Here is a 24,375-nt window from a genome sequence, read left to right as displayed (position 1 = left end):
CTCACAGTTTGTTTAGTCTCTCTCTCTTTCCTTCTTCTGGTTCCTTTTCTCTTCTTCAAACAAGTTCGTTTTTTTTTGTCTCGTGATGGGATTGGCGCCCCCGAGCACATGGTGCCCCGGGCGACTGCCCGAGTTGCCGGTACCTTGAGCCGGCCCTGAGCATAGTTTCTCCGGACATTGGCGCAAAAGTACGCTGCACTCAAGAACGGCGGCGACATGGTTTTCCTTGGCATCGGCCGAATCGGCAGTTTGCGCCCGGTGACCCAGTGTTCGTTCGAAAGTTTGCTGGTGGTGCCCAGTGGGTCCCTGGCATTATCTTTCTCCAAACGGGCCCTATCTCTTACCAGGTGCAAGCCCAGGGTCGTCTCCAGCACAAGCATGTCGACCACGTTCAGTCCAGAAGACCATCTCTTCCAAAGATTCCCCGCCCCCGGAGCTCATTTCTACAGCCACAGAGACCAGACATGGTGGAAAGTATTCCTCACAATCTTCCTCTGGTGCCGCACTCAATCCTGTGCAGTTTGTTGCAGAACCGCGTGGAGATAAAGAAGCCGAGATGACAGAGGCAGTAGACTGACTCCGAGATGGAGACACAAGACACCTCAGAGGGGGAGTCTTCAGGCCCCACGGGCCGTGGATGTACAATTGTTACGCCGTTCATCATGGAAGCGCCGTTCTCCATCTCGTTACACGGCGCCCGATCCAGCGCCTCGTGCAAATGGTGTCTGACGCCCTCCTTCGCCAGTGTCTTCGGTGGATTCCTCGGACTTTGAGAGGGGGGGGGGGTGGGGGGGGGGGGGGGGGGGGAAGGGGAGCAGAGAATTCATTAGCAGATTTCCTGCATAAGTAAAGCTGGCCAGTTTGGAACGAGCTAGAGACGAGTGAGCAGCAAGGGAGTTGCTGCTGTTGTGTGTATATCTGTGTCATTGTAAATAAATGTTATTTCTTTCTATCCTTCAACTTATGCTGGATTCTTCGTGGCCGTCACAAACCATAGTTTGGAAATTGATTGAGTGGCAGGCGACAGAGTAGGGATATTGGGAATTACTCTAATTGGCAGGAGGTGACTAGTGGTGTACCACAGGGACCTGTGTATTGACCTCAAATTATTCACATTATTAATCGATGACTTGGATGATTTCATAGAAAGCCATATATTCAACTTGCTGCTGAAGATACAAAGTTAGGTGACATTAAAGGGAGTCCAGATGATAGCATAACATTGCAAGGAGATATTGGCAGACAAGGTGAATGGGCAAAATTGTGTAATATGGAATTTAATGTAAGCAAGTGTTATCTATTTTGTGGTATCCATTTTGGACCAAAAAAGAATAGGATAAGGTGTTTTCTGAATACCTGATTGAGGGTCCCAGAAGAGGGGGAGGTATGATGTTGCTGAGAGTTACCACCATCTTCCCTCCCCGACAACCCCTTCTGCTGTGACTCACATCCCATAAAACCTCTCTCGTCATTACTTGCCTCTGGTGTTAGTCGCTTTGTGGGGCTGGTTTAGCACAGTGGGCTAAACAGCTGGCTTGTAATGCAGAACAATACCGGCAGCACGGGTTGAATTCCCGTACCTGCCTCCCCGAACAGGCGTCGGAATGTGGCGACTAGGGGCTTTTCACAGTAACTTCATTGACGCCTACTTGTGACAATAAACGATTATTATTATTACAGGTTTGGAACACTCCCAAGCAGCAGTTGAAGCTAGAACAGTTGTTCACTTTAAATCTGAGATACATATATCTTTGTTAAGAAAAGATATTCAGGGATGTGGGCTGATATACCTTCAATTCATAGTGAGGCAGAGAGAGCGAGTGAACAGTAGGCTTTATTAGTCATGAACTAGCCTAGCCAGAGTCAGTAGTACAGATGAATGCCGCCCACAAGAGGCCGGCCTATATATGGCCCCGGTGTGGGCGGAGCCATACTGGGGTTACTGTACAGTGCCTGGAAGCAGTTCATACCACCACTTCCAGGTCATAGGTCACAGGTTATGGTATCATGCATGCATTATGGTGAATACATTCACCACATGGGCCAAAGGCAGGTATGTGGAGTGAGGTCACAGACCAGCCATGATCTCATTAAATGCCGGGACAGGCTCGAGCAGCTGAATGGCCGACTCGTGTTCCTATGGGTATTGTCCAGGCCTTGCTGCATTTGCACGTGAACTGCTTCAGTGTTTGAGGAGTTGTGAATGGGGCTGGACATTGTCCAATCATCAGCAAATATCCCCACATCAGATCTTATGTTGGAAGGAAGGTCATTGATGAAGCAGCTGAAGGTGGTTTTGCCTAGGACATTACCCTGAGGAACTCCTGTAGTGATGTTGCAGGACTGAGATGACTGACCTCATCTTCCTTTGTGCAAGTGGAGAGTTTTTCCCTCTGAGTCCCATTGACTCCAGTTTTGCTAGAGCTCCTTGATGCCACAATCGTGCAAATGCTGCCTTGATGTCAAAGGCAGTCACTCTCACCTCACCTTTGGAGTTCAGCTTTTTTTGTCCATGTTTGAACCAAGGTCAGGAGCTGGTGACCCTGGCGGAACCCACACTGAGTGTCAATGAATAGATTATTGGTAAGTAAGTGCTGTTTGATAGCACTGTTGATAATCTCTTCCATCACTTTACCAATGATCGAGAGTGGACTCGTAAGGCGGTAATTCACCAGGTTGGATTTGTCCTGCTTTTGTGTACAGGACATATCAGGGCAATTTTCCACATTGTCAGGTAGATGCCAATGTTGTAGCTGTACTGGAACAGCTTGGCTAGGGACGCAGCAAGTTCTGGAGCACAATTGCTATTCTTTTTTTTTAAACTTTAGAGTGTCCAATTGATTTTTCCTATGAAGGCACAATTTAGCGTGGCCAATCCACCTACCCTGCACATCTTTGGGTTGTGGTGGTGAAACCCACGCAAACGCAGGGGTAATGTGCAAACTACCCACGGACAGTGACCCAGAGCCGGGATTGAACCTGGGACCTCGGTGCTGTGAGGCTGCAGTGCTACCCACTGCGCCACCGTGCTGCCCTTACAAATGCTATTCTGTTCTGGAGCACAAGTATTATTGCTGGAACACCTTGCCCTGCTGTGGCAGATGAGGCTACAAGGGAGTGCGCTGATTGGTAAGCAGTAGGTAAAGTCGATAAGTCTTTGAAACTTTTATCACTTATGGTTTGAAAATACATTTTGTGGTTTATAGTCTTAGGGCTATAATTGGCAGTAACTAGGACAATGAAAGAAGAGCCATAGAGAATTGTATATAATCTAATATCAAGCATCTTCCAAAGGTTTAATTTAAAGGGGTAAGTCATGGCAGGAAAGCTGAAAACCATGGCTTGCTCCTCTTGCTTCATGTGGGAAGCCGGGAACATTTCCAGTACCCGGGACCGCCATGTGTGCAGGAAGTATCTCCATCTACAGCTCCTGGAAGTCCGGATTTTGGAGCTCGACTGGCGGCTGGGGCCACTGTGGAGCATCTGTGAAGGGGAGAGTGTCGTGGATAGCACATATAGTGAGGTGGTAACACCACAGGCTCAGACCACCAGGCAGAACAAGAGCTATGCAGCAGTGCATCCTGTATGGGATGTATGGGGCTGTTTAGCACAGGGCTAAATCGCTGGCTTTGAAAGCAGACCAAGCAGGCCAGCAGCACGGTTCGATTCCCGTAACAGCCTTCCCGAACAGGCGCCGGAATTTGGTGACTAGGGGCTTTTCACAGTAACTTCAATGAAGCCTACTCGTGACAATAAGCGATTTTCATTTCATTTGCAGGAATCTCCTGTGACCCTTCCCCTGCAAAACAGATGTACTGCTTTGGATACTGTTGATGGGAATGACCCCTCAGGGGAAAGCTGCGACAGCCAAATTCATTGCACCACAGATGGTTCTGCTACAGTATGAAGGAGTAAAATGTGTGGGAAAGCAGTAGTCATAGGAGATTGAATTGTAAGGGGATTATATACTGGTTTCTGTGGCTGCAAATGAGACTCTATGATGGCATGTTGCCTCCCTGGTGCTCAGGTCAAGGATGTCTTGGAGCGGTGGTAGGACATTCTGGAGGGAGAGGCTGAACAGCCAGTGGTCGTGATACACATTGGTACAAATGACATAGGTTAAAAAAAGGATGAGGTCCTAAAAGCAGAATATAGGGAGTTAGGAAGAAAGTTGATAAGTCGGACCTCAAAGGCACTGATCTCAGGATTACTATCAGTGCCGTATGCTAGTCAGAGTAGAAATAGCAGGGGGTTGGGAACCTATGCAAGGAGTCAGAGGAGGGGGGTAAAGGACAGAAACAAACATCGGAAAGGGGAATATGAAAAATGATAGGCAGAGAAACCAAGGGCCAGATTGAATCAAGGTCACAATGCGAAATGTTGGGAATGGGACAAGTTGTGTTAAAAAGATAAGCCTAAAGGCTTTGTGCCTTACCGGACGGAACATTCGCAGTAAGTGGATGAACTGATCAAGCAAAAAGATGTAAATACCGTATATACTCGCGTATCATGCGATCCCGCATATCATGCGACCCCTAAATTTTCGTCCCCAAAACATGATTTTATGCTATATCTCATGTATCATGCGAGTCACTTTTTTGGAAATTAATGCCCAAACTAAAACTTCCAAATGGTATAATTGTCTGTGGATTCTGCAGAGTGGATTCTGTTGTGAAAGCTGTTCGCGAATCGAACAGCTTTCCAGCTGGCTTTACTAGCGTCGTTCTGCCACTTGACGTTTCCATTCATAAAAACGGCAAGTAAAACACCCGCGAATTCTGTATCGGAAAAAGACGGCCATGTATTGAATAAACTACCCATATGATCAGGAATACTACTCTTCAGATTTTGACCACAGCATTCTGATGGGAAGATGTTCAGCCACTTGACGTTTCCATTCATGTTTTTATGAATGGAAACGTCAAGTGGCTGAACATCTTCCCATCAGAAAAAACAGCAAGTAAAACACCCGCGAATTCTGTATCGGAAAAAGACGGCCATGTATTGAATAAACTACCCATATGATCAGGAATACTACTCTTCAGATTTTGACCACAGCATTCTGATGGGAAGATGTTCAGCCACTTGATGTTTCCATTCATGTTTTTATGAATGGAAACGTCAAGTGGCTGAACATCTTCCCATCAGAAAAAACAGCAAGTAAAACACCCGCGAATTTTGTATCTCGCGTATCATGCGACCCCCCAAATTTAGGTTACAATTTAGGTCTTCAAAAGTCGCATGATACGCGAGTATATACGGTAGGTATGATATAACCAGGATTATGGCGACATAGCTACAGGGTGACCAGGATTGGAAACTGAACATCTAGGAGTATTCAGTATTTAGGATGGACAGATGAGGAAAAGGCAGTGGAGGGGCTGTTTAGCACCCTGGGCTAAATCGCTGGCTTTCAAAGCAGACCCAGGCAAGCCAGCAGCACGGTTCGATTCCCGTAACAGCCTCCCCGAACAGGCGCCGGAATGTGGCGACTAGGGGCTTTTCACAGTAACTTCATTAAAGCCTACTCGTGACAAGTGATTTTCATTCATTTCATTACTGGTTAAAGATAAAATTAATGGAGTAGTGAGGAAGGATATTAGCTCCAACAATGTGGACTTTGTATGGGTCAAGAAACACCAAAGGGTAAAAAACGTTCATGGGTGTTTTTTCTTGACCCGTAAACTGTAGTGGTGATGTTTGGAATGGCATTAAACAGGATTAACCAAAATTAGAGACACATGCAATAAAGGACCATCTATAATTATGGGTGATTTTAATCTGCATAGAAATTATGCAAATCAAATTAGTCACGATACTGCAGAAGCGGAATTCTGAAGTGTATTCGGGATGGTTTTCTGGACCATCCTAGACTGGGTACTGTGTAATAAGAATGGAATTATTGGCAATCTAGTTGTGGGAGACCCCTTGGGGATGAGTGATCATAATATGATAAAAATTTTCATCAAGATGGTAAGTGAAGTAGTTGATTCTGAGACTAAGCTCCTGAATCTTAATGAAGGAAACTACGATGATATGAGGCACGAGTTGACTGTAATCGATTGGGAAACGTTACTTAAAGGGATGACTGTGGATAGGCAATGGCAAACATTCAAGGAGCGCATGGGGGAACTGCAATAATTGTTTATTCCTGTCTGGCACGAAAATAAAACTATAATAGTCTGCCTTCCCGCTTTTGTTAGCAAACCATGGCTTACAAGGGAAATTAGAGATAGTATTCGATTCAAGGAAACAGCATAAAACTGCCCAAGAAAAACAACAGGGGCGGGATTCTCCCCTACCCGGCGGGGTGGGGGTCCTGGCGTAGCGGAGTGGCGTCAACCACTCCGGCGTTGGGCCTCCCCAATGGTGCGGAATTCTCCGCACCTTTTGGGGGCCAAGCCCTCACATTGAGGGGTTAGGCCCGCACCGGAGCAGTTGGCACCACGCCGACTGGCGCCAAAACCGGCACCAGCGGCCTTTGGCGCCGGGGCTGGCCGAAAGGCCTTCGCCGGTTCGCGCATGCGCCGGTGGTGACATCAGCTGCCGCTGACGTCACCACCAGCGCATGCGCGCTGGGGGATTCTCTTCCGCGTCCGCCATGGTGGAGGCCGTGGCGGCGGCGGAAGGGAAAGAGTGCCCCCACGGCACTGGCCCGCCCGCCGATCGGTGGGCCCCGATCGCCCCGCGCCTCCCCCCAGGACTCCGGGGGCCAGCCCGCACCTCCGATCCCGCCGCCACCAGAGGTGGTTCAAACCTCGGCGGCGGGAGAGGCCTCCCAGCGGCGGGACTTCGGCCGATCGTGGGCCGGAGAATCGCCGCAGGGGGCTCGGTGCGGCGCGTTTCCCGCCCCTGCCAATTCCCGGGTGGCGTAGAATTTCTGCCACGGCGGGGGCGGGATTTTCGGCGGCCCCGGGTGATTCTCCGACCCTGCTGGGGGTCGGAGAATTTCGCCCCTGGTCTGAGGATTGGGAACAGTTTAGAATTCAGCAAAGGAGGACCAAGGGATTAATTAAGAAGAGGAAAAGATAATACAGGTGTAAACTGACTGTAAAAGTTTCTATAGGTACGTGAAGGGAAAAAGATTGGTGAACACTAATGTCAGAAACAGGGGAATTGCTACCGTGGGATGAAGAAATGGCTGAGCAACTAAATACAATATTTGTTTCTGTCTTCACAAATAAGATACCAGAAATGTTCAGGATTGCAGGGTTTAGTGAGAGGGAGGAACTGAAGGCGATCAATATAAGTAGAGAAATAGTGTTGGGGAAACTGATGGGACTGAAGGCCGTTAAATGTCCAGGGATTGATAATATGCATCCCAGAGTACTTAAGGAAGTGGCGCTAGAAATGGTGGTTGCATTGGTGGTCATCTTCCAGGATTCTATAGACTTTGGAACCGTTCCTGCAGATTTGAGGGTAGCTGATGTAACCCCACTATTTAAAAAAAGGCGTTAGAGAGAAGCAGGGAATTATAGACCTGTCAGCTTGATGTCGGTAGTGGAGAAAATTCTAGAATCTATTATCAAAAGATTTTATTGCAGAGCACTTAGAAAACAGTGGCAGTGAAATCGTGCTTGACAAATCTTCTGGAATTCTTCAAGTATGTAATTAGTAGAGATGATGAGGGGGAGCCAGTCGGTGTGGTTTATTTGGACTTTCTGAAGGCTTTTGACAAAGCCCCGTATAAGAGATTAGTGGCACAATTAAAGCACATGGGATTAAGGGTAGTGTATTGATATGAATAGAAAACTGGTTGGCAGACAGGAAACAAAGAGTAGCAATTAATGAGTCTTTTTCCAAATGGCAGGCAGTGACTAGTTAGGTACCACAGGGATTGGTGATGGTATCTCAGCTATTCACAATATATATTAATGATTTGGATGAGGGAACAAAATGTAATATCTCCAAATTTGCGGGGTGGCACAGTGGTTAGCACTGCTGCCTCATAACGCCGAGGACCCGGGTTTGATCCGGGTCACTGTCCGTGTGGAGTTTGCACATTCTCCTTGTGTCTGCGTGGGTCTCACCCCCACACCCCAAAGATGAGCAGGGTAGGTGGATTGGTCACATTAAATTGCCCATTGAATTGGAAAAAGAAATTGCAGAAGAAACAAAGTTGGGTGGGAGTGTGAACTATGTGAGGATGCAGTGTGATTTGGACAATTTGGGTGAGTGGGCAAATGAATGGCAGGTGCAGTATAATTTGGATAAATGCGAGGTTATCAACTTTGGTATCAAAAGCTGGAAGGCAGTTTATTATCTGAATCGCCATAAATTAGGAGAGGGGAATGTGCAACAAGACCTGGATGTCCTCCTACACCGGTTGCTGAAGGTAAACATGCAGGTACAGTAGGTGGTAAAGAATGAAAATGGCATGCTAGCCTTCATTGCGAGAGGATTTGTGTACAGGAGCAGGGATGTCTTGCTGCAATTATACAGGGCATGGGGAGGGCAGATCTGGAATATTGTGTGCAGTTTTGGTCTTCATATCTGAGGAAAGATGTTCGAGCTATAGAGGGTGTGCAGCGAAGGTTTACCAGACTGATTCCTGGGATGGTAGGACGGATGTATGAGGAGTGATTGAGTTGGTTAGGATTCTTTTCACTGGTGTTCAGAAGAATGGGGAGGGGAATCTCATAGAAACCTGTAAAATTCTAACAGGGCTATAGGGTAGATGCAGGAAGGATGTTCCTGATGGTGGGGGTGTGCAGAACCAGGGGTCGCAGACTGAGGATACGGGGTGGACTATTTAGGACTGAGACGAGCAGAAATTTCTTCTCCCAGAGAGTGCTGAGCCTCTGGAATTTGTTTCCACAGAAAGTAGTTGAGGCCAAAATATTGTTTTCAAGAGACAGTTAGTTATAGCGCTTGGGAATAAAGGGATTAATGAATATGGGGGGGAAGGCGGGATTAGGCTATTGAATTGGATGATCAGCCATGATCATAATGAATGGCAGACCAGGGTAAGTTCTTCACGCAGAGAGTGGTGGGTGCCTGGGACGCGCTGCCAGAGGTGGTGGAAGCAGGCACAATAGCAACATTTAAGAGACATCTGGATGGATACATGAATAGGGAGGAAATAGACGAATACGCACCAAGTAAGGGCAGAAGGTTTTTTCAAGTTAGGCATCATGATCGGCACAGGCTTGCAGGGCCAAAGGGCCTATTCCTGTGCTGTACTTTTGTTTGTTCTTTGGACTTGGAAGGGCTGAACGGCATCCTTCTGCTCCTACTTTCTATGTTAAGCAATATTTCAATTTTAAAAGTCTCATCCTTGTTTACCAAATTCCTCCTTAGCTCTGTAATCTCCTACAACCCTCTGAGATAATGATGTTTTCCCCAATTCTACCCCTTGAGCATCTCCAATTTTTGTTGTTCCACCCTTAGAGGCAGCTTCTTATGCTACCAAGGGCCTCAGCTCCAGAATTCACTTTAAAAACTCTCCATATCTCTCCTCTAAAATATCCCCAAAACCTACGGGCGGAATTCTCCGCTCCCGGGAAAAATCGGGAGGGCCGTCGTGAACTCGGCCGAGTTTCACAATGGCCTCGGAGGCCACTCCTCGCCCCCTATTCTCCCCTCCCGGCGGGGCTAGGATTGGCGCTCCGTAAATCTCGGCTGAGAATGACGCGGCCGGCGCGCCTAATGAAGTCAGCCGCGCATGCACAGATTGGCCGGCTCCAACCGACGCTGACGGCACAAACCCGTGCATGCGCGGTGGCCGTCTTTCCCCTCAGCCGCCCTGCAAGACGTGGCGGCTTGGTCTTGCAGGACAGCTGAGGGGAAATAGTGCGTCCGATTTGGACGCCGGCCCGACTATCGGTGGGCACCGATCGCGGGCCTGTCCCCTCCCGAGCACAGTCGTGGTGCTCCTTCCTTTCTAGGCCACCTACAAGCCCCACGCAGGCTTCTCACACCCGTTTCACGACGGCAGCGACCAGGTGTGGTTGCCGCTGCCATGAAACGGCCGCGAACGGCAGGCCGCTCGGCCCATCCGGGTCGGAGAATCGCCGTGAAAAACGGCGAGCGCCGCTTCTTATGAGCGGGGGGGGGGGAGAGAATCGAGGGGGGGGGCGTGAATTTTGACGGGGGGCCCTCCCGTGATTCTCCCACGCCGCGTGGGGAGCGGAGAATTGCGCCCTACATCTTTGACCAAGCTTTTGGCCAACTGTCCTAATATCTCCTTATGTGGCTTGGTTTCACATTTTGGGGCATTTTACAACATTAATGCTGCGCGATATATAAAGATCAGTTGTTCTAGGTAGGATGAGGTTGGTCAACAGTGCAGGTGGGGTGGTGCTATAATGTAAGTGGAATTTTATGATCAGTCTAAACAGCCAATTAAGAATTAATTTAGCCACCAGTTAAGAGGTAATAACAGCAAATGCTGGAAACTCTAGGTCAGGCAGCATTTGTGGAGAGACAAAGTTAACATTTCATCAGTACTTTTCTTCTGGTGGCGGCTATGAAGGAGTAGGTCACACATTTGGTTACTCCCACTCGGGTCAGACCTTTGGACCTTTTTCCCCGATATTTTTATCGGACTTGATTTGGTAAATTGATGGTTGAGGCAATTGTGGAGTGGACTCCTACATTAATGCATGGAGAGGGGACTAGAAGCGCTCGCAGAGGAAGAAATAGACGTACAGAGAAGGCTTGGGCTGAAGCTGCAGCGGGAGAAAGCATGGCGGATGATCGGAGTCCTGGCTTGTTGACCCAGCGGTCAATGGAGCAGTTGATGCAGTTTATTCGGGAGGCCTTCGCCAAGCAGAAGCAGGAATGCTTGGAGCCTAGTAAAGAATCGACCGCGCGGCTGGAACTTAGACTGGATGCCCAAGATCGGGCGATCCCGAAAGTAGAGAAGGCGCTGACTGAGCAGGACGAACATCAAACTGAGGTGGAGTTGGAGGTGGGGATGCCGAGAGACCAGAAAAGGCTTCTAGAGAAGGTGGAGGATCTAGAGAATAGTTCCCGCCGGCAGAACTTGAGAATCGTCGGTCTCCCGGAGGGGTCCAAAGGAGCGGACGCTGGGGCATACATACCGGGCATGTTCGAGATGTTGCTGGGGGATGGGATGTTCTCACGACCCTTAGAGATGGACAGGGCTCACAGAGCACTCGCGATGAAGCCACGGGTGGGCCCCCCCCCCCCCGAGGGCAATGGTGGTGAGATTCCACAGGTACTTGGACAAGGAGCGTATTTTACGGTGGGCCAGGCAGGCACGGAATTGTAAATGGGAGAACAGTATCCTGGGGATCTATCAGGATCTGAGTGCGGAGGTGGCCAGGAGAAGAGTGGGGTTCAATCAGATAAAGGCGACCCTTTTTAAGAAAAAGGTGAAGTTTGGACTGCTGTATCCGGCCTGTCTCTGGGTCAGGTACGAGGACCTTTTTTATTTTGAGTCGCCCGAGGAAGCGATGGACTTCGCCAGAATGAAAGGACTGGTGGCGGACTGAGGACTTTGAACTTTGCTACAGCGCTCAAGTTAAAAAATGTTTCTTGTTTTTCTTTTTTTGGGACATTATTTGTAATGCCTTCTTTATTGATTTGGGGCCTGTTGCAGAGCCTACTGAGTTAAAGTTTACATTTGCACTGATGGGGGATGGAGGTGTGTTTGTTAGATGCTGGATCTTCTGTTTGATCTTTTTGTTTACCCAGTTTTTCTTTTTTTTGGGCAATTGTGTTGGGACTGCTTTTCTTTTGAATGTGTGTCCGGGGGGGGGCGGGGGGAATGTTCCGCTGACGGGGGAGGAACTTTTGCTGTGGGACAGAAAGGAGGCCAGGAGGGGCGCGGAGGCTGCCTGGGGGCGGGCCGGCTGATGCATGGGGCTGGAGACTGGCCCAAGAATGGTGATGGCTGATCGGCGAAGGGGAGGAGGGCGATGAGCCCCCCAACTAGGCTGATCACATGGAATGTGAGAGGGCTAAATGAGCCGGTTAAGAGGGCACGCGTGTTCATGCATTTGAGAGGACTGAAGGCGGACGTGGTAATGCTACAGGAGACGCATCCCGAGTAACTGATCAGATCAGGTTAAGGAAGGGATGGGTCAGACAGGTTTTTCATTCGGGGCTGGACTCGAAGACTAGAGGGATCGCAATCCTGATTAATAAAGTGGTATTTGAGGCGGGAAGAATAGTTGCGGATGCGGGAGGCTGTACATTATGGTCAGTGGGAAACTGAAGGGGACGCAGGTGGTACTAGTAAATGCGTACGCGCCAAATTGGGATGATGAGGTGTTTATAAAGAGGATGCTGGGGAAGATCCCGGACCTGGATTTGCATAAGTTGGTCATGGGAGGGGTCTTTAACACAGTTATTGACCCTGGGTTAGACCGATCGAGCTCAAGGACATGCAGGGTGCCAACAATGGCAAAGGAGCTGAAGGGGTTTATGAAGCAGATGGGGGGGGGGGGGGGGGGGGGGGGGTGGGCCCATGGAGATTTGGACAGCCGAGAGAGAAGGAGTTCTTCTACTCACACGTGCATAAAGTATACCCCCGGATTGTTTTTTTTATTTTGAATAGGGCTCGACTGATGGGGGTAGTGGCCACGGGGTATTCGGCGATCACAATCTCAGATCATGCCCCGCACAGGGTTGACCTACAGGTTAGCAGGGAGAGTAGCCAGCAACCGCACTGGAGGTTAGATGTAGGACTTTTAGCTGACGAAGAGGAGGTGTGCGGGCGGCTGAGGAAATGTATTCAGAACTACCTGGAAGTCAATGACACGGGTGAGGTTTCGGCGGCGGTGGTCTGGGTGGCATTGAAGGTGGTGGTTAGAGGGGAGCTGATCTCGATAGGGGCCCATAGGGGGAAGGCAGACAGAGCAGAGACGGACCAATTGATAAAGGAGATATAGCAGGTCGACAGGAGGTATGCGGAGAACCCAGAGGCAGGGATTTTAAGGGAACAACGGAGGCTACACGCGGAGTTTGGCTTGTTAACTACAAGGAGGGCTGTAAAGCAGCTGAAGAAGGCGGGGGGGGGGGGGGGGGGGGGGGAGGAATCTATGAGCATGGGAAGAAGGCCAGCAGAATGCTGGCACAGCAGCTTAGAAAGAGGGAGGCAGCCAGGGAGATTGGGAAAGTAAAGGACGGGGATGGGAACCTGGTTGGAGACTTAGCAGGATTGAATAAGGCGTTCAAGGAGTTTACAGAAGGCTGTATGGGTCAGAACCCCCAGCTGGGACGGAGGGGATGAGGCACGTTTTAGGGGGGCTGAATTTCACGAAGGTGGATGGGGGTTGATAGAAGGGCTGGGCCCCGATCGGGTTGGAAGAGATAGCAGAGGCTCTGAAGGCCATGCAGCCGGGTAAAGCCCCGGGGCCAGACGGAGTGGAGTTTTATAAAACGTTCTCTGGGATATTGGGGCCGCTGTTGATGAGGACATTCAATGAGGCAAGAGAGCGTGGGGTGCTTCCCCCGACGATGTCACAGACCACAATCTCATTGATCCTGAAGCAGGTCAAGGAACCGGAGCTATGTAGGCCCTACAAGCCGATATCCCTATTGAATGTGGACGCCAAATTGCTGGCCAAAAGCTTGTATTCTAGGATTGAAGACTGTGTTCCGCATGTGATTGGGGAGGACAAGATGGGGTTCGTTAAGGGTAGGCAGTTGGTGGCCAATGTTAGAAGGTTGTTAAATGTGATCATGATGCCCCCAGAAGGTAGGGATGCGGAGGTAGTGGTCGCAATGGACGCAGAGAAGGCTTTTGATCGGGTGGAATGGGAATATCTGTGGGAGGTACTGGGACGGTTCGGATTTGGGCGGAGCTTTATTGACTGGGTCATGTTGTTGTATCAGGCTCCTGTCGCGAGCGTATGGACGAATAGGACGATGTTGGACTATTTCAGGGTGCATCGGGGGACGAGACAGGGGTGCCCCCTCTCCCCACTGTTGTTCGCTCCAGCTATAGAGCCGCTGGTAATTGCGCTGAGAGCCTCAAGGGGCTGATCCGGTGGGGTTGCGGGGGGGGAACAGAGTCTCGCTTTACGCAGACGACCTGCTCCTGTATGTATCGGACCCACTGGAGGGGATGGAAGAAATTATGAGGATTCTGGGGGAATTTGGCTGGTTTTCGGGGTATAAACTAAAAATGGGGAAAAGTGAGATGTTCACGGTCCAGGCAGGAGAGGCGATTGGGGAACTGTCGTTTAGGGTGTTTGGTGGAAGCTTTCGGTACCTAGGCATCCAGGTGGCACGGGAATGGGAACGGCTACACAAGTTAAACTTGGCCCGATTAGACCAAATGAAGGACTATTTTCGAAGGTGGGACGCGCTCCCGTTGTCACTAGCTGGGAGGGTGCAGACAGAGAAAATGATGGTTCTCCCAAGATTCCTGTTTGTGTTTCAGTGTCTCCCCATCATTATTCCATGGCAATTTTTAAAAACGGGTCAATAAGGTAATCACTGGCTTTGTATGGGCGGGTAAGACCCCGCGAGTAAAAAAGGGGATGCTTGAGCGGAGCCAGGGGGAGAGGGCAGGCTGGTGCTGCCAAACTTTAGTAATTATTGTTGGGCAGCGAATATAGCCATGATAAGGAAGTGGGTGGTGGGGGGAAAATCGGTATGGGAGCATGTTGAGGTGGCTTCATGCAAGGGCACTAGTTTGGGGGCATTGGTAACGGCGCCTTTGCAGTTCCCGCTGGCACAGTACTCCACCAGCCCCGTGGTGGTGGCGGCCCTGAGGGTATGGGGGCAATAGAGGAGGAATGTGGGGGCGGAGGGAGATTCGGTGTGGTCTCCAATCTGTAATAATCATCAGTTCGCCCCGGGAAGGATGGATGGTTTCGGAGATGGCAGAGAGCAGGGATTGAGAGGATGGGGGATATGTTTATTGAGGGGAGCTTTTCTAGCCTGAGGAAGCTGGAGGAGAAATTTGGATTGGCGAGGGGAAATTAATTTAGGTACTTGCAGGTGCAGGACTTCCTACGCAGGCAGGTCTCAACCTTCCCGCTCCTGCCACCAAGGGGGCTACAGGACAGGGTAGTTTCTAGAGTGTGTGTGGGAGAAGGGAGGGTTTCTGACATTTACAAGGAACTCATGGGGTCAGAGGAGACACAGACCGAGGACTTGAAACGCAAGTGGGAAGAGGAGTTAGGAGGAGAGATAGAGGATGAGTGGAGTCAACGCGTCCACAATATGTGCCAGGCTTAGCCTGATACAATTTTAAGGTCGTTCACCGGGCTCACGTGACAGTGGCCCGGATGAGCAGGTTCTTTGAGGTAGAAAATAAGGTGCGCGCGAGGGTCAGCGAACCATGTCCATATGCTCTGGGCATGCCCGAAGCTTAGGGGATTCTGTCAGGGGTTTGCGAAGGTCATGTCCAAGGTGTTAAAAACAAAGATGTGGAGATGCCGGCGTTGGACTGGGGTGAGTACAGTAAGAAGTCTTACAACACCAGGTTAAAGTCCAACAGATTTGTTTCAAACTTGCTCCGAAAGCTTGTGTTAAAAACAAAAACCGAGTCCAGAGGTGGCGATTTTCAGAGTGTCGGAAGACCTGGGAATCCAGGAGGAGAAAGAGACAGACGTTCTAGCCTTTGCTTCCGTGGTAGTCTGGAGATGGATTCTATTAGCTTGGAGGGACCCAAAGCCCTTGACGACGGAGACCTGACATGGCTAGCTTTCTCTGTCTGGAGAAAATCTTAAGAGGGTTAATGTTAGGGTTCGCCCGGAGGTGGCAGCCGTTTGTCGACTTCTTTGCGGAAAATTAACCGTCAGCAGAAGGGGGGTTAGATTCGTTTAGAGTAGGAGGTTGGGACCTGTAAGGGAGGAAGACGGTTTGTTGTTGTTGTAAAACCAAAAACCATAAACCTCAATAAAATGTTTATATTAAAAAAACATTTCAGCAGTACCAGGAAATGTGAACAGGTTTACTCGTTTAATTGGTGAACAAGTACAGAGATAGGGAAAAGGCTGGAGGTGGTGGTTGGAAGAGCAAATACCTGTGAAAGGATAGAAGCGGGATTGTTTAATCTACAAAATGAATTATGGTGCAAGACAAAGTGGAGTTATGGGGCAAGTAAATAAAAGACAAATTAAAACGTTGGAACATCTTGTCAAATGTGTGTTCTCCATCTGAAAATGTAATCGAACACAAGTTTCCTCATGTCAGCTACAATTTTGATGGTGTTCAGTCACACTCTTTTTATCGACTTTCAACAATTTCCTGGCAACTATTGTTAAGCTAACTGGTCTATAAACTTTTCTGGCTTTCCTCTCAACTTTAGAACATAGAACAGTACAGCACAGAACAGGCCCTTCGGCCCTCGATGTTGTGCCGAGCAATGATCACCCTACTTAAACCCACGTAACCCGTATACCCGTAACCCAACAATCCCCCCATTAACCTTACACTACGGGCAATTTAGCATGGCCAATCCACCTAACCCGCACATCTTTGGACTGTGGGAGGAAACCGGAGCACCCGGAGGAAACCCACGCACACACGGGGAGGACGTGCAGACTCCACACAGACAGTGACCCAGCCGGGAATCGAACCTGGGACCCTGGAGCTGTGAAGCATTGATGCTAACCACCATGCTACCGTGAGGCACCAACTTTCTGAGCTTATGCCTTCATGAGAATGGTTGGGGGCAGTTTACTTTCAAATGTAATGGTTCTTCACGGCCAGCTTTTCTTTTCTGTGTGTAATCCTCTAAATTGTTTTCCTGCATGTTATCCATCATTTCCAGGTTCGTGTCTGGCTGCACATCCATGCAGCTTATCAGGAGCATTGGCTGCAGATGAAATTAATGAAACAAATAGAAAACAATGCTTTGGCGTGAAATGATCGGTTTATTCACTCTCACCTGTTTGTCACCACTGTCACATTTATTTCACCTGTTGTTTCTACAAACTTATAACTAAATGTTGCCATAATTTCCTTTTGTCCTAACCGTTGCAAAATATTGGAATTGAACATAACATGTTCTTATTTTCATTTTCTTCTGCAGATAGAGGCATCATCAACTCCACCAACTCCGATAGTTCCTATTTCTCCTATTGCTGTTGCCGCTCCCAGCACACCTGTATCCCGAACAAGTGGAACTAATTTAGTTGAAGAAAAACAGCAGCCGGCACTGACATTAGAACAAGCAGTGTCAGCAGCACCTTCCTCCTCCTCCTCCTCCTCCTCCTCCTCCTCCTCCTCCTCCTCATCTATTCCTGCACCTGCATCTATCCGCCCTACAGCGTAAGTGCATATCCTCAAATTCAAACTGCGAATCACTGGGATTTTTCATCTTTATACTTGTTGCATCAAGTTTATGCTGATTGTGCGGCAGCACGGTGTCGCAGTGGTTAGCACTGGGACTACGACGCTGAGGACCTGGGTTTGAATCACGGCTCTGGGTCACTGTCCGTGTGGAGGTTGCACATTCTCCCCGTGTCTGCGTGGGTTTCACCCCCACAACCCAAAGATGTGCAGGTTAGGTGGATTGGCCACGCTAAATTGTCCCTTAATTGGGGAAAAAAATTATTGGGTACTCTAAATTTATAAAAAGAAAGTTATATTCTTATTCATTGCAGTAATCAAGCAGCCCATGAGCAAGTACACTGCATCGGATAGCATCACCCACAAAAAGAACAAAAGTTAGCCCCATTGTTGCTCAAATCCAAACTGGAGTAGGATTAGGGATCAAATCCATCAAGAACTCCCTGGGCGGTATTCTCCCATCTCCGTATGGGAGAATCACTATGGGAGCATCGCCCGAGGTACTAAGTACGGTGATTCTCCGGGGCCCCCCCGCTATTCAGCGGCCCGAATGGGCCGAAGTCCCGACGCCATTGCCGTTCACCCCTGGTAAATAAATTCGTCAGCCAGTCATGCTGGCTGACAATGTGGAGGAAGGAGGTGAGTGGCCGGCCTCAACGTAGGCAGCAGGAAGTGGTGTCCACGGCCGGTGCTGGGGCGCGGTAGGAGGGTTCCCGGAGAAGGACGGTGGCGAAGACACGCTTCCAAGTGCAGGTCTTGGTGATGGGCTGAGGCCAGTGGCGCCGGAATGAGGAGGGACAGGGTGAAGTGGGCGGTGGATGGTTACTGTGGGCAGGGCGAAGGTTGCATGCGTGTCTGCAGCGAAACCAGGCAGCTGGGGCACCCGTGTATCCCACGGGCCCTGGCTGTCGAGGTGTCAAAGCGCCATCGGTAAACATGTTGTCTCTCCTTCCCAACCCCTTTGTATAGTTCGTCATGTTTGCACACCAGCCAGCTATGTTTGCTGCCGTGGCGGGAGCGGCTGCCCTGCAGGTAGCCATTCGGTGCCGCCGACGCAGGCGGCTCAGAGCAGCTGCTGGAGCGGCGGCTGCAGCAGAGGGACTGGCTGCAGAGGGTCCAGTGCCAGCAGTTCCTGCTGCAGGCTCTCCCGCCCAACAGGTGCATGAAGAGGCGGAGGGTGACAATGACCACCACATCATCGGGCATGCAGAGGACGAGGATTCGGATCCTGATGGGGCGCAGGGCGAGGAGCAGGAGCAGGTGGTGGTGCCGAGGCGCCCATGCGGCCTCAGTGTACTGGGACCGCATGTCGTTCCACGACTTTCCGGATATGGCATGCAGGAGGAGACTCTAATTGAGTCGGGAGACCGTGACACTTACATGCCACCTCCTGGCACCACGTGAAATGGGGGGAGGACATGCTATCCCGTTGACCGTTAAGGTCACGGTTACCCTCAATTTCTTCGCCACTGGGTCCTTCCAGGCGCCGACCAGGGACCTGTCTGGAATCTCGTAGGCACCGGTGCATCCGGGCCGTCACTTGACGCCCAGTATGCCATGGCCGACAGATACATACATTTTCCAGTAGACCGGGCAGCGGGATTCGCCTCCGTGGCTGGGATGCCGATGGTCCGGAGCTGATTGATGGGGAGCATGTCGGCATGCGTCCACCCTTGGATAACAGGGACATTTTCCTGAACAGGAAGGAGAACTACTCGATGAGCATTCAGGTGGTCTGCGCATGAAGATAATGCATATGTACGCCCAATACCCTGGCAGCGTGCATGATGCTTTCATACTGGCTCATTCTTTCATCCCCGCTATTTTCGAGGGACCCCCCCCGCCCCGGCTGGGTGACAGGGGTTACTCGTTGCAGTCGTGGCTGATGACGCCTATACGGAGGCCACAGACCAAAGCGGAGATCCGCTATAATGAGGCCCATGGAGCAACCAGGGGTGTTGTGGAGAGGTGCTTTGGCCTCCTGAAGATGAGATTCCGGTGCCTGGACCGCTCTGGAGGGGCCCTGCAGTAACACCCCGACAGGGCCGGACGCATTGCTGTGGTCTGTGTGTTGCACAACATTGCCCAACAGAGGGAGGATGCACTGGGGGAGCCTGATGAGGGCGTCGCCTCTGTACATGAGGAGGATGGGGAGGGTGGGCACAGACACGACCTGGGGGCGGGATATGGCCAGGAGGCTGCACGACGACACCGGCTAGGAGAGCGAGCACGTGAGGCGTTGATCGGCGCACGTTTCACTAACTAGGAGGAGGGCATCGCTGAGCAAGGCACTTGCACCACGGATCGCGCACAACCGCACCCCCCTCTTCCGGCACCATCGCACAACCCTACCGCCCACACCACCACTTTCACAGCACCTTACACCTGCAGCACATCGTGAATGTTTTAACACAGTTGCTTGTGTCAGCAGGTGTGATCAGTGCCATGTTGAATGATGACAACCCGCTTTGCGATGAGCTGAAAGCTCTGGACCGCTAGACAATGTCTGACTCATGGCCATATCTGAACCCTCCACCTCGGTGGTCCCTGTATGTGTCATGGACAATCCACCACATGGTCATGTGGGGCAGCTGGCGGTGGTGTGTGCTGAGAGTGACGGGTTGTTTGGGGGGGGGGGGAATAAACATACACCCTGCCTCACCGTTGTACAGAACTTTGACCCCCAGCGTCACTCGGTCCCCCTCACGACCCCTCAGGCACCAGACATAGCACAGAGGCATCTAGGTTTGACGTAACAGTGACTTTAATCGTGATATTCACATACAAGTGCCCTAGCCCCTACAGCTTAGCTGTGCCCTGCACCCGTGCCAACTTGCTACGTGTCTAACTTCTTGGCCTTATGGGCCCTACCACTACGTCTTGGTGTTTCCCCAGACGGTACAGCAGGAGTGGAGGCGGATTGCTGAGACTCCTTTCCTGCGACGTTGGTCCCCGTCGGCGTGCGCTTCCTGGGGCATCCCGGCTTGGATGGGCCAGGCTGCTCGGTGGGCGAGCTGGATGGCATGGTTCTACCCTGCTCTGCCCGCTGCCCATCAGGTGCACCAGGGACGGAACGAGGGAGTCAGAGTGTTCCGGGACCTCCCTTGCTGGAGTAACCGGGACGGGCACCAGAACCACCTCCTCCCTCAGGGAGCCCAGTGGCTCCCGGGCCTCACAATGGGACGGTAATGCGCGCGGAGACAGGCGCCGTGGTACCACCGACGCCTGTCGCTGCCAGTCCTGGAGGCCCGCTGTGGAATCGACCAGGGTCTGAACGTTCCCAGCGATGGAGATCAGGGAGTGCGCCATCCCTCTCAGGGACTGCGCAACCTTCTGCTGGGATTCTGCGATGCCATCCAGCATGTGGGCAAGGACGCCGATGCTCTCAGCGATGGCCTGCTGGGACTGGGCCATGGCCTGCTGAGATTGGGCCCGAAGCGCGGCGGTCATGTCCACCTGGCTCTGGGACATGACTGCCTATGAGAGGGCAGCCCTGTCCTGGGCCACGGATGACGCGTGCACATCAAGCCCCACGCCTTGCAGAACCTGACCCATGCCTGAAACCGCTGCCCCCATTGCCTCCACCGTGGACGCCACCCGTGCAGTGTCGGCCTGGGTGGCAGCCATGACCGGCACCACTCCCTGCTCCTGGATGCAGATGGACTCCTCCAATTGCGTCTGCAGATGCTGGAAGACGGCTGTCATCCCGTTGTCTACTCCCTGGATTTCCAAATACATCAGGTCTGTGGGTGGGTTTAGTAAGTCCAGGAACCCAGGAACTGTCTGGGCGGCAGCTGGGTGCTGGGCCTGGGCTGCCCTCCGACCGTCCAGCCCCTCGGCTACTCCTACCTCGACCTGCTGTACCGGTTCGGCTGTGTGGTGCGCGCCAGTCAGTGACCCCGAAGCCTCATCACTTATGTGCCCAACGTGTCTGCGATGGTGGATATTGTGGGTGACAGCAGTGGCGCAAACTTGAGGTCATAATCAGTCCCCAGGTCTGGGGTCTCCTGTGTCGATCCTTGGACCATTGCAACTAGTTCGCGGCCCATGTTAGGTGCCGTGTCCGTCGACTGTCTGGCCGTCCTCTGTGCGTCACTGTCCAGAGTCCCCGTCCTCTCTCCGTCACTCCTGGCTCGCAGCATTCACCTCGTCTGACTCATGGCCATCAGTGTCCTGACTGTCCGTCCTGTGTTCGTCCGTGTCGTATCTGTCTGTCCTCTGTGCGTCCCCCTCCAGTGCCCCAGCCTCAGAGGAGGGCCCTCCTGTCCATCTTCCTTCCCCCCTCTGCCGTGTGTCGTGGGGCTGGATGAGCTTGCAGCTGGACGGCGGGGGCTTGTCCGACACGTCCCTGGACGATCAGCTCCTGGCCCTGGGGAAGACAATGAGTCATGTACCGTTAGACACGCGGAGTCGGGTGTGAGGGGGTGGAGGGGGAGTGTGAGGGGATGGAATGTCAGGGGGTGGAGTGTCCGGGGGGGGGGGGGGGGGTTAGGGAGTGAAGGGGGCAGTGTGAGGGGGTGGAGGGGGCAGTGTAAGGGGTTGGGTTGAAAGGGGAGGGCTTGGGGGCAGTGTGAGGGATGGAGCCTCGGGGGGGGGTTATGGGGTGGAGGGAGTATGTGTCACAGGGTGGGTTGAAAGGGGGGGGGGCTTGGGGGCAGTGGTAGGGGATACAGTGTTGGGGGAGGGGCGCGGTGACAGGGCTGAGGGGGTGTAGCCTGGCAGGGGAGTCTCACTTGGTCCTGCGTCTCCGATCTGGCATGGCATGGTGGCGGCTCCCCCAGCGAGGTCCAGAGCCCTCTGCCCATGGGCGGTGAGGGGATGCAGCACAGGTGATTCCCCCTCCGGTTCTTGTACGCACACATTGATGTCGTCGTCTCCCTCCCCCCCTGGTCCCCAGAGCGGGGGGTGTGCCCCACAGCGCTAACCGCAAGCTAGCCGCGCTTCACAGTGCTGGATGGTTGCCGGTGCCCACTACTTGGGCACACAATGGCCCTGTGCTCTTCTGCAGCATCTCAAGATCACTGTCCTGGAACCTGGGAGCGGCACGGCGGGGCTCAGTCATCTCGATCCTTCGGGTCCTGTGCGCTGATCGCGCACTTTAAATGATGCGGCGCAACGTCAGCCGGGCCTCGCGCGATGGCGCCGCTGCTGTGGCACCACGCCCACTGCATTTCTCGCGGCCCTGCTGCCGGCCCCTTTTCGGGGCCTGAATCGATCATGTCTGCTGCTGTTTCACGCCGTCGCGGTTCACGACGACACGGACACTCTGCCTCAATATCGGAGAATCCCGCCCCCTGTGTTTCCCAAACTTCAAACCCCTAATGTATCTCCATGTCTGGTGTGCCATTCGACCTAGAGCACGATCCTGAGCACAACCCAGATCAGCTTCAGAGCCCATTCCAGATCACACTCCAAATCCCATCCCATGTTACACTCCAGAGTGCAGCCCAAGCTTGGCAGTAATAATAAATATATTGAAGATGGGAAATTTACTGTTGACGAGTTGGGGCAGTTAGAGATGGGAGGTCATGTGATATTCAGAAATATATTCAGAGTTGGCAGCTCTAGTGAAGGTTGAATTCATTTCAAGGATGAGGAACCTGTATTTAAGGTTGATAATATTAGTTGGTGCAAAAGAAGGGCAGCACGGTAGCATTGTGGATAGCACAATGGCTTCACAGCTCCAGGGTCCCAGGTTCGATTCCTGCTTGGGTCACTGTCTGTGCGGAGTCTGCACATCCTCCCCGTGTGTGCGTGGGTTTCCTCCGGGTGCTCCGGTTTCCTCCCACAGTCCAAAGATGTTAGGTGGAGGGAGTATGTGTCACTGTATCCCCTACCACTGCCCCCAAGCCCCCCCCCCCCGCCCCCCCTTTCAACCCCCCCTGTGACACATACTCCCTCCACCCCAGGTTAGGTGGATTGGCCATGCTAAATTGCCCTTTGTGTCAAAAATTGCCCTTAGTGTTGGGTGGGGTTACTAGGTTATTGGGATAGGGGGAGGTGTTGACCTTGGGTAGGGTGCTCTTTCCAAGAGCCGGTGCAGACTCGATGGGCCGAATGGCCTCCTTCTGCACTGTAAATTCTGATAAAACAGTTCCCGAGTGGAAAGTTGTATCAATACCATTGAACCAAGGTGCATTGGGGCATTAACTTGGTCTTTTTACTTTTTCGTAATACAGGTTCAGCTAAACATTGTTAATATAAACCAGTTTAAATGAAATTATTTGATTAGTGATATGGGACTGTAAATAGAGTTCAGCCATATTTACTTTATAAACCGAGGAGACCCGTATTGGGAGGTATCTAGGTTTTCAGTGATTGACTCCAAACTTGAATTATGTGAACCTCCGTTTACAATCTCTGTGTTACAGTGTGTACTGGGACCTTGATATTCCAACTAACGCAGTGATTAAGGAGCGTCCTCCAACCGAGATGCTTCCACCGCATCCAGATGTGGAGATATTAAGAGCACATCTGACAGTGAAACTGAGACAACACTACCAGGAGCTCTGCCAACAAAGAGAAGGTAACCTCTTCAGCTGGCAAGGGGTAAACATGTTCTGTTCCATACACTGATGTTGTTCGAACCTGATGATCACAAAGAAAAAAATTAAATTTCAGGCTTTTTTCCAGTGTAAAAAGCTTTATTTTCCCATCTTTTCTGTTTGCCATTAGGGATTTGGGACCCTTTGACAAACTGAGAAAAAGAGCAATTAATCTCTTCTATGTGTGGGACATATTCTCCACATAACTTTGTGCTGAAATACTTCCTCTGTCCCAAAGGTGTTAGCTGCAGCCCAGTGGTAGCATTTGCGCTTCCGTATACGAAGGTTGTTAGTTCAAAGTTAAGTATGTGAGTTAAACTGTCAGCCCATACTAGTGGAATGCGGTATCATTGTTGGTGAGACTTTTCTGGGGTGAGACATTGAACCAAGGGCCCATCTGCCCCCTCTGCTGCGTAAGAGACTCTGTTGCTCTTCTGAATAAGCAAAGATCTTTTCAAGGATCCTGACCAATTATATATCCATTAATGGCCAGGACTGAAACAGATTATCTGGTCATTCAGATTATCTGGTTATTTGTTGGCTTGCTGTTTGTGGGAGCTTGCTACAAATTGCTATATTTCCCTAAATTGCAACAATAATATTATTATTA

General features: G+C 51.2%; 1 protein-coding gene across 1 annotated transcript in view; it reads left to right on the top strand.

The window, feature by feature from the left end:
• pcif1 (phosphorylated CTD interacting factor 1) overlaps positions 1-24,375 on the top strand; it is a 218,851-nt gene that overhangs the window by 90,353 nt on the left and 104,123 nt on the right. Inside the window, 2 exon segments of the mRNA XM_038802885.1 lie at positions 16,961-17,199; positions 23,592-23,746. Of these exon segments, the coding sequence (XP_038658813.1) occupies positions 16,961-17,199; positions 23,592-23,746 (394 nt within the window).

This window comes from Scyliorhinus canicula, chromosome 7 (genome assembly GCF_902713615.1).
Source record: "Scyliorhinus canicula chromosome 7, sScyCan1.1, whole genome shotgun sequence".
Taxonomy (NCBI): Eukaryota; Metazoa; Chordata; class Chondrichthyes; order Carcharhiniformes; family Scyliorhinidae; genus Scyliorhinus; species Scyliorhinus canicula.
This window is presented reverse-complemented; position numbering and strand designations above follow the sequence as displayed.